Genomic DNA, 12,482 nt, shown 5'->3' on the forward strand with positions numbered 1-12,482 from the left:
TAGAATAATTCTCTGGTTTTTGGCTAATCATGTATATAGCACCTGGCTGACACTCGTGGCTATCGTTGACAAAAACCAGAGAGCTGAAATATGTTCCAGGGGTCGTCCCCTGCACTTCCCCCGGAATTACAGATGTGATGAGGCAAAAGTCACTTGCTTAGGGAGCACACGAGACGGCGGCCAGCTTTTACCTGAACATGACGGGCAGCACTGTCCCGGATGAATGGTGGGGTTGCCGCAGGCAGGCACCGGGCAGGTGATCAGAGCGCACATTTCCCGTCCACTGTGACAGTAGCATTCCCGGCACCCATCATGCCAGCTTTCCTCATTTTTATGATGATGACCCTCCATGGACAGACATGTGCCTGACAGGACGGGTGGCCCGGCTGCAGCAGGGACCTCTGGACAGACAGAAGGCAGCCTGGTAAAGAAGGAGCTACTGCACAGGAGAAACAGCCTGTAGTTCCTTACAGGTAATGCGACCCAGCCACCAAAAATCCTGTCTACATAGCACAGCTTGTGACACAGGAAAGGATCATGAAAAGAATTTAAGTTAATATGCTCTCAATTTTGAAAAAAGGGAAAAGGGAGAAAAAAACCCTGCAAATACGTTTCTCTGCTATTGGTAGGCTTATAACTTATTTTTCCTCCCTTCACTCTACGTTCTCATATTCTATACAGTAAACAAGCAATGATTGATTTCAGCGTGAATGTTACACATATGTTTAATACATGCAGAATAATCACTCTAGAAATCATCATTCAGGGGGGCAATCCTGGGCCGCTAGTAACTAACAGATTTTTGTTCAGCAGAACAATTGAAGCAGTGACTAGATTTCTGTTTACTCTGACCTCCTAAAAACACTGTTAAGGTGGTAACTGTCCAACTCTGAAAAAACACAGAACAAACTTTAGGGGTCTTTTACTGCTTCATCCGTGGCTCATGTGGACAGCTAAAACCAACTGGGGTGGGCAGTGGCGCTGGAGCTGGGGTAAGGGCTCACACAGCTTCAGGAACATTCCTTGAGGGGGAAGTCCTGCAAAAGGTACACCCAGGACTCACACCTATACACAACTATAGGCTGGCATGTGGTTATTCAGCAAAAGTCTACATTCTCAGGGAAAACTGTGTTACCAAGAAAATACACAAAGCAGACTGTTTAGCCTCACCCACCCTCAAAGGGCTGTGAAAAGGGACCTTCGCTGTATCAATCGTCTCGATCCACTGCTGGACAGAGGGAGACTCTATGGAAGCCAAGATAAAGACGCTTTAGGCTAAAGTTCCTGAGACAAGTAAAACTGAAGAGCTAAGAAGTGATTAATTTGGTCAACGTGTGGCCCGTTCCTTTAAATTCTATTCTGAGCTCTTATTCCACTGAGATGAAAGGACAAGGGATGGTCCTCTAGAGAGTGACAGTGGTGTCAGAGTGGACAGCAATCACTGAAATTATTTCATTGACTTCCGTTCTTGGTTTCTGTGCCTCTGACTGCTCTGAGCGGGGAAGGGTTATGCGCTGGGACTTACCTCTGCACTTGCAGATAAGACAGCCACGACTGTCCTGCTGGAAACCCAAGGCGCAGATCTTACTGCATGGGAGCTCTGGGCATTTCTTACAGCGACAGATGTCACAGCCATGCTTATTCTTCCTGGGTAATTAAAATTTTGTCAGAGGTCAGAAAATCCAAAAGTCTCAAGTGATACCCAAGTGCTTAGACCAAGGGTCACTGAAGTGATATTCTCATTAAGCAGAATGACTTGACCCTCTGCTCTCAAAACCCCCTGGAGTGATGTGTAATTAGCTCCCTGTGGCCATGACCACCACCCACCCATGGCCAATGGTTAGAACTGTCCAAGCACTTAGGTGCTCTAGGATGTGACTGTCAGAATCCCAATGACATAACTGTTGATTTAATTGGGAAAAGTGGTACCACAGTACAAAAAGATGAATGTGCAGCTCCATGAATAGGAAGGTGAAGGATATATTGCTGGTCAATGTTGGAGGCCAGCATTAGGGCAGAAGTCCTTCTTCTGTCAGAACCATAGGCTTCCTCAGACGACCACATTCTCTTGAGAAATTTCAGACACTACTAAACATTTTACTTAGATATCTACGGAATTTTTTAGCAGATAGGAGAACTTAAGGATCCATTGACCTGGGAATGCTGCGTAAATGTTGATGAAGAACAAAACGTTTAAGAAGTCCTGCAGTCAATGTCCAGTAATTACCTCATTAGTCAGAAAAGAATACCAATTGAAAAATGCTCCACCTGTGGGGCATGACTGAAGCATGGAGGATAAAGGGAAATGGCTGGATGAACTTTTTTTTCCCTTTAATAAGCTAGAGTGCCTAAATTTTGTGTTGATCAGAAAGATGATATTAAATAAATATATGTTTATTAAAAGATCACCATAGTTTAAGAGGACAAAAAAATTCTTAGCAACAATTCCTTATTTTCTCTAAAAGGAGAATGACCCTATTACAAAAGGTGCTAACCTGCCCTCCTGTGTCTTCTGTCCACTACCTGCAGCTCCTCTCTTAGGCGCCTCTACATCTCCTCTACAAGCTTTGCCCTAGTTGGGCTTCCTGGGCAGCAGAGAAGGTGGAGTTAAGTCTATTAATCCTTAGGTTTCATCCCAAGGAGCCCTAAGTGGCAACAGTGGTGTTCAACTAAAAAAATAAACCCTGTTCTTTCTCATCTTGGACAAATTAAGGGGCTCTAAAAGAAGATGGCCCCATGGGAAACCCTTGGTATATAACTGCCCAAGTGACAAACTACAATCTGCTAAGTGAAATGAGAAGTGAACACTAGGGTCTACGTATTTATATCAATATAATGAAAACAATGAATTAAATGAATGCTTCGCACTCCTGTCATAGACTGTGCCATTTTCAAGCCCTAACAGGGCTTTAATGGATTTGTTTGTTCACTCATTCAGTCACCTATCCGTTCCTTCTGCCTTCTCCCATTCCCTTCTCTGTATTTCTCCCTCAGAGGCTGTCCCTAAAACATGTGCTAGCCAATGCAGTATTCGTTTGCCTACAAGAGTCAACTTGGTCCTTCTTGAATGTGTTTACTGACAGGAATACCAAGTGGCATCTATAATCCTCTAAGAGTTTTCTCTCCAAGGTGAAGTTTGGATTTGAATGCAGCCTTGGTTCTGAACTATCATAACACTGCAGCAAGTGGTTGTAGGTACTATTATGATAATAATACTTTATTCTACATCAGCAGGTAAGCTAAGAAATAGCTCTACTTTTATTAATATCATATTCATATTTTAGGATTAAGAACAATGATGATTTATTAGTTTACTTGGGGAATTTTAAAGAATAATGTTCCCAAGCTAATTATCCAATTAAAATTAGAATTAAGGTTCCCCTCTCCCTGCTAAACTAGAATTTCCAAGAGGAAGAATAAAAGCAATGCCTTTAAGACGCTGGGCAAGGGGTGATGGCTCTAAATCCCTTATAATTACTAGCACTATATAAAAATATAACAAAGTGAAAAGGCAGAGAGACCAAACTGGGAGGAACCAAGGCAGGAATGACTAAGCAAAATTCTGAAATTTTTTTAAGGAACCAACTTGACATAAAGACAGAAGTAGATTCTAAGACAGACACAAAAGTAACAAGTGTGAAATGTCTACTTTCCCCCGAGAATAATCTGAATTTTCATGGGATTTGATTCAATAAAGAATATTTTAAAATACAAGTCATAGTTCTTATCACCAAGGAAATTCATAAGATCTACTGCTATTTAAAGAATATTATAAACGTAGACAAGCATCAAGGTAGGACAGGGAGGCGTGACAGGTTAAGGATGCTCCATGTTGCAAATCAGTAGCTGTCAATTCATCTTAAAGTACAGATTAAATAAGCTATCACAAAACAGTTGCTGCGACAGTGGTGCAAAGTTGAAGCGCTTACAACACCGGGACCTCATGACAGTTCCACTCCCCTTGGCAGTGTCCAAAGGCCCTTGCTATGAGGAAATCTCACCTAACAGCCCCGAAGTGTCATAACAAGGCTCTGGCCCATCTTCAAAAAAGAGTAAAACTTGATTCTTATCTTTGGAGATACCTCCTTTCCCTGCTTTCTGATTCCTCTAACAAAACAAGTATAGATATTCTGGATTCAGTACATTGCTGATTCATTCACAAACACACACAAAACAGCCAACAAAAAAAGTAAGAGACATTTCGTCAAGTTATAGATAATTAAGAACAGATCTTCTGACTTAAGAAGTACGTACAGATATCCAAATGGACAATACTTGTCACAGATTATGAGTCTGCACTTCTTGGGGCGTGGGCGGCACTGACAGATCTCACAGTTGTGGGCATCGGTTAGAAAGCCGAAGGGGCAGTCCAAGGTGCAGCCTCGTTTGAGGCCCGAGCAAAGTTCCTCCCCTGTGAAGACACATGGACAGCACGTTTCTTGCAAAGATGAAAGGAACAGAACATTTGACACTTCACTGCCTTCCCCTAATCTTCCAATCTTCCAGCGATGTAAATTTCTCAGCTCTACCACAGCATCAGCAATGGTTAAAAATTATAGATTGTGCTATTTCATGGTTATCGGAACGTAACTTCATGTTTTGGTACTAATACGCACAATAAAGTCCAACTCTGAAAATCAGATTTCTGATGTGTACTCCAGACTGGGGCTAAAGAGCAAGCTGGCAACTACTATTTGAGATGCGGATAAAACGGAGGGCATTTTCTCATGAAATTTGTTCTTACCAGCCATTTCAAACCACTGATTACCATTTATTGTTCAAAATGTGAGAAGTGGAAACTTACATCCCAAATTTCATTATGTATTTTTGTTCCTACTGCATGCCCATGAGAAACACATTCTTAAAGGTTCACACACGTTTACTTTTATGAGTTTTAGATGTTACCATATAATACTGCGTACCATACGCAGCATAAAGCATTGCTTACCCTTTCTTTAAAAGCTGTATCTCTAATAACATAACACAAAGCGAAATAATCAGTGTTTCAATTAGATATTTTTTTCCCTACCGCTGACAAATATCCAGGTATTTAGATACATTTAGTTAATTGACAAAAAAAAAAAAAATGTATGTGCCAAAGAAATACCTAGATTAATGTTTAACTATCCACTATTTAAAATGTTCAAACTCTCCCCTGTTAGCAGAATCTGGAGTGATGTTTAACTGTCCTCTGTTAGTCAGTTATAACTTATTATTGTAGAAGGGAAAAAAAGGAACAAAGAAATGGTGGCTGGCACAAGAAACTTCTATTAGCTTAATGGAAACCTTGTAAAGAAATTTTAAAAGGTGTGATGTAGGGCTTACTAGAGTAATATAGGCAATAAAAACATTAAGGTAAATAAGAAAAGCATGCTTGGTGATGTAACTAAAGCAAATTGAGACTTGTCTGAATTAAATGCAGAATTTGAAAGATAATCAAATTTAAAGAAGTAGACATGATGATGGCAAAAGTATGGCAATGTCTGATTATAGTTCTGCGTGGACTGGTAAAATGGGAAGCTGAGACTACTTTTGTTGGAATAATAAATGAATTTTATGTGGCTATCCTTTAAGCATAAACATTGTAAATAATGTATAAGTTACTGGGAAAAACAGAACACATTTGTCCCCTCCACACACAACTCTTATAACCTAAAATTAAACCTTAACTACAATTAATAGAAGAAATGGGTTCATATTTTACATAAATATTTTAAGATAGCATCTTTTGCGAATCTTAGCTGGCAATACTTGCATATTTAGTTTGCTATCTTTTAAAAAGGATAATGTGATTTATAGTATAATTTTCTACTTTGTCATCATCATAAACCTTTCATTACACATATTTAATATAACCTCGTGGGTCTGTATCATACTGTGAAGCAACTGATTACTAATTTGCATCCTTAAAAGTGAAATTCTAAATGGCTCATTTAAAATTTTATAATTATATGACTTGAAAGGACATCATTTTTCATCTCTTTCCCATTATTAAGGGAATGACGAAGGAGGGAGAAGACTGTCATAGCCACATTTCTTTCTCTGACACCAAGATCTAAGTGGTGAATCCATTTTTCTATTGCAAAAATCTTAAGTCTTGACACCAAGTAGATTATGTTGAGAAATAGATGAACTGACAACACTGTGAGAACATCCCTGGGGATTAAATTCCTTGAAACTCTGAGTCTGAGCACCTTTGTGCCTTTATTTCTCTGGTCCTGTAAAAAAGGAGTTTTCCCTTAGTTTTTAATCTAGAATGGGCTTCATCCTTAATGAAAGCTGTTGCATCACTAAGTTTAAAAAATTTGATACAAACTAAGTTTGTCTTTACCTCTGCTTTGCAGCGGAAGGGAATTTCAAGCAAAAGCTGCTATGTGTGAACAAAAATACAGGACGTTCATAGACTTCGGACTGGCTGTGACACCTTGGGCAGGTTGCCACAACGCTGCCCTGACTTGGGACTGCTCACCGTCCTGCTATCTCGTTTCTCCTCCCCAGTAGAAGGGAGCTCTAGGGCAGGGACCTATTTTCTTTATTTACACAGTCCGGGTGCTATCATGGTGCTCAGCATGGAGTGAGTGCTCAATAAATACTTGCTGAATGAATGAACTAATCAAGATTCTTGCTATTTACTCCTCTACTCTCATCAAGACTGCCACATTAACAGAAAAATAATGGGATGAAAAAACTTACTGTTAGTACTGAAAAATTTCACAATACTGGCACTTGTTAAACATCTCCAAATACCACCTTCTAGCTTAGAAACAGAGAACATTAAAGATTTCAAGGTATTCCTAGATCCATGTATCAATTATGGATTTTTCTTCAGAGAAGTATAACGTCAAGGCAAAACATTTACATAAAGAGCAGAACAGAGAGATTAGAAACATCTTATTCACAGATGGGTGGGAGTTTATAAGTTTGTTTGAAAAGCTTTAGTACATCACTGGAGGCAACCACAGAAAAGAATGGTGGCTTTATGTTCATAATTTTTCAACATTATGACTTTGTTGTGATCTAAGAATGCTTTCTAATCCAGAGGGGAAAATTACCATTGAGGAGAAAGTGATAAATAATGGCAAAATACAGAGCCTGTGCATTATGGCTGGTCGATAGCAGCTATGCAGTAAACTCTCTGTTTATTCAGGAGAAAAAAAAGATGTTTTTGCTCCCAGGGCCAAAATGTGGCCCAACTGTGTGGGAGCATCGTTTGTACTTTGTTGTAATTGAACACCATGGAGCTTGCACACAGAACACAGTGTGATGGTGCCCCTAGAGTTGTGTTGTGCTTCTCTGCTGCAGGACTTCACACTCTTGGGTTCTGGCAATTCTCAGCAACATGCAAGCAGTTAAGGATACCATGAATAAAGTTCCTGAGACTGTTAAATAAAGAAGTGCAACACTGCAAATGGTGGTCTCAACCTTGACCTTGATAAGTGTTTGTTCAGAGTAACAATGAAATGAAAACAGGAGCCTGCCTCCTTGTATTTGATGCTGCGACCTTCTTTAGATGCTTGATTCAGATATATGTTTCATGAAAATTATGAAAGGTTTTTTTCTCCCTGCTACCATTAATTTTCTATGCCCGCATTGGTTTCTAGTTAAAAGCACTATTAACCCCTAGAATTACAGATTGTTAAAACTGGAAGAGCAGTTACAAATAATCTGATGAAATCCACTTGATTTAAAAATGTAGATAAGATGCTAAAAGATGGATGCCATTTAATTCACATAGATGTCATTTACTACATATAGTACCTATAGTAAGCTGAAATGTATTATGTATGTTTGACAGCAAACATTTTGGTTAAAAAGGAATGCTACTAACAGCTTGTACCAATGAACTGTTAGATTTTTAGTAGCTTATCTAAATGATTTTAGTTTTAACTTTTGCTGCTATCATACATTCTTAAGCATTTTCTACCATGTTTCTTTTCTTTATTCTAAGTATGTCTTTGAAAAAAACTTAAATTCTCTATATGCCCTTGATGCATTACTTTGCTTAGCAGTGTTATAAGAAATGTTATTTGTTACAGGTTAAAAAAGAAAAGCTACAGTATGTTCAAATAAAAGAATCCTTTGTCATATACCTTCCATGTTCTTTTGAAGAACGTGTTTCTACTGGGTTTTGATTTCAATCTTCAAGTGACTGTCTATAATATGCTTGATTATATTGCAATAGCATTATAACATATTAGCATATTACCAATATTACCAACACATTACCAAGATTAGTCAGGGATAAGGTCCATTTTTATCTTTTTTGTACCCCTAGTTCTTGGTGTATAGTAGGCACTCAATAAATGCTAGATGAATGAAAGAAGGAATGAATGAGCAGACAACAGGCCAGTAACAGGGGAGAAATATTTATTTGGCATTGGTCTTATTTTAAGAAAGAAATATTGATGCCAGTGGTCTATATATACAACGTCTAACCCCTAACGGAAAACTTGGGTATAAATGGTTAGGACCATTGCATGTGAAACAGGCTTTGGTGGGATGCAGAAAAATAACATAAAGGAGAGATTTAGACAAAATCCATACTTATCACATAGCTGCAATGGGAAAAAGAATATACTTAGCTATCCTTCAGTACCAGGGACTTCCTTTTTTCTAAAGCCAGGTGAAAGAGAGTGAGAATATTCGAGGGTTAAAATTAAAAGGCAAAAGAAAAGTTGTTTGTGTGCGTGTCCTCAGAGGACAGGAAGAACGGGAGGCAGGTTGGTGTCGGAACAAAGGAGGGAAACGGGGGGCTTTCCACGTCAGCTAGCTCTAGCTGACTCAGAAATGCATGTTATAAAACAGCTATCGTGTCAACAATTACCGTATGTCGGGTAGTAAAGCTAGCTTTGCATTCACTAATTAGTCCTCAAAACAACCCATTACTTTGGTGTTATTACCTGCCCTTTACAGATGAGGACACAGAGGCTCTAGGAAATAAAGCAACTTGCCCTGATCACCCAGAAACCAGTCAGTCTGATGCCAGAGTCTGGGAGGAGAGCTGGGTACATACAGTCACAAGAATCTGACAACCGAGGATGTGGCAGGTTGATTTAATTTGACTCACCGCCCAAAGGTGTCAAATAATCAGGATTGCTAATGGGAGGGGATGAAAGCAGAATGCTCTATGGCTCTGTCATATACTTTCCGTGTACTTTTGTGTATGATATAGACAAAATGACAAATTCCAGCTGACATAAAATGCAATGGTCTCCTGTACATATTTCCTCCTATGTGTTAATGAAATGGAGGTGCAAAGCAGGTAGTATGCATGGATATTCCTTTTACAAAGCCAGAAAGCAACACTAACACAAAGACAGGCAGAGCAGAATTTTCCTGATAAGTCTCAATTTGCAAAAAGCCAGTCACATGCTTCTGACTTGCTTCAATGACAACTGAGGGAAATTGCTTCTTTGGATTTAACTACAAAGGGCTCATTGTGAATCAGCAGGGGTCTTGTGTAGGTGTGCCCATGTGGCCAAAAGTTCATAATAGCAAAGCCCAGGTGAAGATGGTAGGCGGGGTGATTAGGCATAATGAAATCTATATTTTTAGACTTCAAAAAGTTCAGGAAAAAAAAATCAGGTATGCTCCCATGATCAGAAAGGATGTACAGCCCAAGAGATATGAGAAGGATTAAAATATAAACTCTTTGTGATACAATCACCAATTATCTTGGTGTCAAAAAATCAAAGTTGACCATTTAAGCCAACAAATATGGCTACCAAAGCAGCTTCCTAGTAAACTTGGCTTTCCAAAGGGAGGTATAAAAGGCAGATAGGTGTATAACAGGGACTGGTCCTCCTCTGAACAGAAACAAGTGTAGGAAGGCAGGCAGTCCCCGATGGGTGGAGGCTTATGGGAAATTTAAAGGTGGAAACAACCATCATCACAACAACAGTTTGATAACCTCCCTTTCAGCACCAAGTCCATCCCGCAGACAGTGTGATGGTAACAAGTAACTGAGAAAATCGAATTATGCAACTCCTACTTAGTATCTGTCTTCACCGAAAATATTCTTACAAAAGAAAGCATTGAATGATTAAGGTGAAGAGGAATACAGAGCCCAAGAAAACTGATAAATAAGAAAGAGATCATCTCTCTACATTAAGTAATTCTAACTCTCTGAGTCCAGGGTAATTATACCCAGAGGCTCATGGAGAACCTGCTGATTATAGAAGCATTGTCCATATTTGGAGACATCAGAGGGAATGGAAAGAGATTTCACAAAACTAAAAGAGGCCAAATGTCACTTCAAAAGGGACAAAGGGTTCTAACACTACAGGAACTAAGCTTGACATTCACAACTGAAAATTCTGCAGAAGGAATGGTTAAACATGGGATATGCGACATTTAGGAAAGAAAGCAATGACTACCAGGAGCCGGTATAGGTTCATGAAAAACAACCCATGCCCTACTAACTTCGTTTTATGTTTAAAGTAGGGTTTCCAGCAAAGGAATGTTGTAAATAGAATGTATTTCGATTTCAGGTAAGATACAGATCAAGAGTTTCAAGATTTCCTCGTGGAGATGGAGCTGATATGTTGTTAGCTGAGTAACTCCAGAGAAAAGGTGACGATTATGTTCCAAGTCATTTTGCAGGAAGGCCTTCAGTGCCAACAGGGCTCTCTCCTTGGTTCTATACAATTTAATTTATTTTAGTGCAATGATTTAGATGAGGACATGTAAGTTATGCTTATTTGATATAAGCTGGGAGGCACAGATAAAGTATGAGGTCATATCATCAAGATTCAAAAATATCCCAACTAGTTGGTGAACGGTTGAAAACTCTCAGGGTAATTTCTGGTTAAATTTGGCCCTGCATTTATATCATTAAAAAAAAAAAAATCAAATGTTCAAATACAGAACAGATGAGAACCACCTATGTGCAGCTGATGTAAAAAGTACCAACTGGTTCTAGTTGCTTATGAACTCAGTGTTTGCCAACAGTGTATAATCCAAAGAGCAGATGCTCACTTAGACCACACAACAGCACTGCAGTGACCAGACCAGATTCTGCAATACTTTGTTTCTAGGCCACACATTTACATAAGGACCAAGAAAGTTCTAGAAACTATGTCACCTGGGGAATGACTAAAGATGTTTATTCTGGTAGAAGAATTAGAGGGATTCAAAATCGTTTTAAACATGAAGGGCAATTTTTTTTTCCAGTAAGAAATGCAATATACTCTATCACGTTTCAGAGATCATGGCCTGGAGACATGATTGGAATCTACATGGAAGAGAGCTGGGATCAAGAAAGTGGAGCACATTCTAAAGATTATGGCTGCCACACATGGAATGTGACACCTCTGTGTGAGTGACCTCCTTGTCACTGATGACCCCGGCAAGGGCGGTACTGAGAGCTCCCTGGGTGTTTGGAAACATGTGCTCCAGAGCTCCCAGGGCTGCACCCATGATGCAGCCAGACATCAAGGAGTATCTGAATATAATGAAATGAAGGCAAAAACCGGAATAAAGGAGCAGCTCTTTTTCTCCAAATGACTGTGTGTTTATGTTAAATACACTTTTTTCCCCCTTCTTTCAGGTTGCTAAGGGAATGTCATGAATAGGAATGAAAAAAAAGATATTCAATCACACAATATGCTTTGACAATATTAGGTTCTGAAAAAACACAGTCTTGCATGTACTCACTGTTTTTGCACTGACAAGTTCGACAACCATTGTGATCAAGTTTGAAACCATAAATGCAGTCCTTCTCTGTCAGGGTGCAGTTTGATGACTCTCCACACGCAGGTGGATCAATTGTGATGTAGGTTGGTTCTAATAATAAAGAGAGAAAAGAAAAAATCAATGAAACATATGATTACCTCTTAGATGCTATTCAATCTTTGAAATCCCACACTATGGTAAGTCACAGGAAAAAACCTAATCAGTAATCTTCATCAAATCCTAGACTTTTATACTTTCATAATGTTGTTAACCCCTGAAAAAGAAATATTTTTATTTAAATTTTTAAAAATCCGGATGCTCTATTTCTTTACATTTGAGCAATTTATGCATTTTGGGGTACCCTCACCCCTCTAGAAAGCAGACAAGAAAGGTTAAAATGAATTTAAATCGTTATTCTTCTATTTCCTCCTGATGTTTTCTGAGTTTTTTTTTATAACAATCAGGAAACAGCTTCCAGCTGTCAATTATCTCCCTCTCCATTTTGCAATACTTCTGAAATCTATTAGCGACTTTTCAAGTTAATAAATCAGAGATGTTTCTGAGACTTTAAAATATCTGAATTTCTTTGACCTTTTATGTGACACTCTCTCAATTATTATAGATGACATGACAGATCACATCATCTATAGGAGCTTATACTCAGGGCTTTAGGGAGTCGGGGAGAGAGACACAAGCATTCGGGAGGAAGAGAGAGCAGCCATCCTGAGACGAGATGCACAGAAGAAACCAAGGCCAGAGGTGATTTTGACCTTCACTGCCATGTTAATAATGAAGAATTGTTCTGGGTA

The 12,482-nt window shown here is 39.1% G+C and overlaps 1 protein-coding gene across 2 annotated transcripts in view; it reads right to left on the reverse strand.

Moving 5' to 3' along the window:
- The window catches only part of CRIM1 (cysteine rich transmembrane BMP regulator 1), a 205,186-nt gene that overhangs the window by 41,750 nt on the left and 150,954 nt on the right, over nt 1-12,482 (reverse strand). Inside the window, exons 8-11 of one of the 2 annotated variants that reach the window (XM_082427665.1) lie at nt 11,656-11,784; nt 4,255-4,411; nt 1,526-1,647; nt 192-401 (exon numbers count right to left, since the gene is read on the reverse strand). In XM_082427665.1, coding sequence (XP_082283791.1) covers nt 192-401; nt 1,526-1,647; nt 4,255-4,411; nt 11,656-11,784 — 618 coding nt within the window. The remainder of the gene's footprint in view (nt 1-191; nt 402-1,525; nt 1,648-4,254; nt 4,412-11,655; nt 11,785-12,482) is intronic. The other variant, XM_082427666.1, reaches the window with a different exon arrangement.

The sequence above is a fragment of the Balaenoptera physalus genome (genome assembly GCF_965194825.1).
Source record: "Balaenoptera physalus genome assembly, chromosome: 15".
NCBI classification, from domain to species: domain Eukaryota; kingdom Metazoa; phylum Chordata; class Mammalia; order Artiodactyla; family Balaenopteridae; genus Balaenoptera; species Balaenoptera physalus.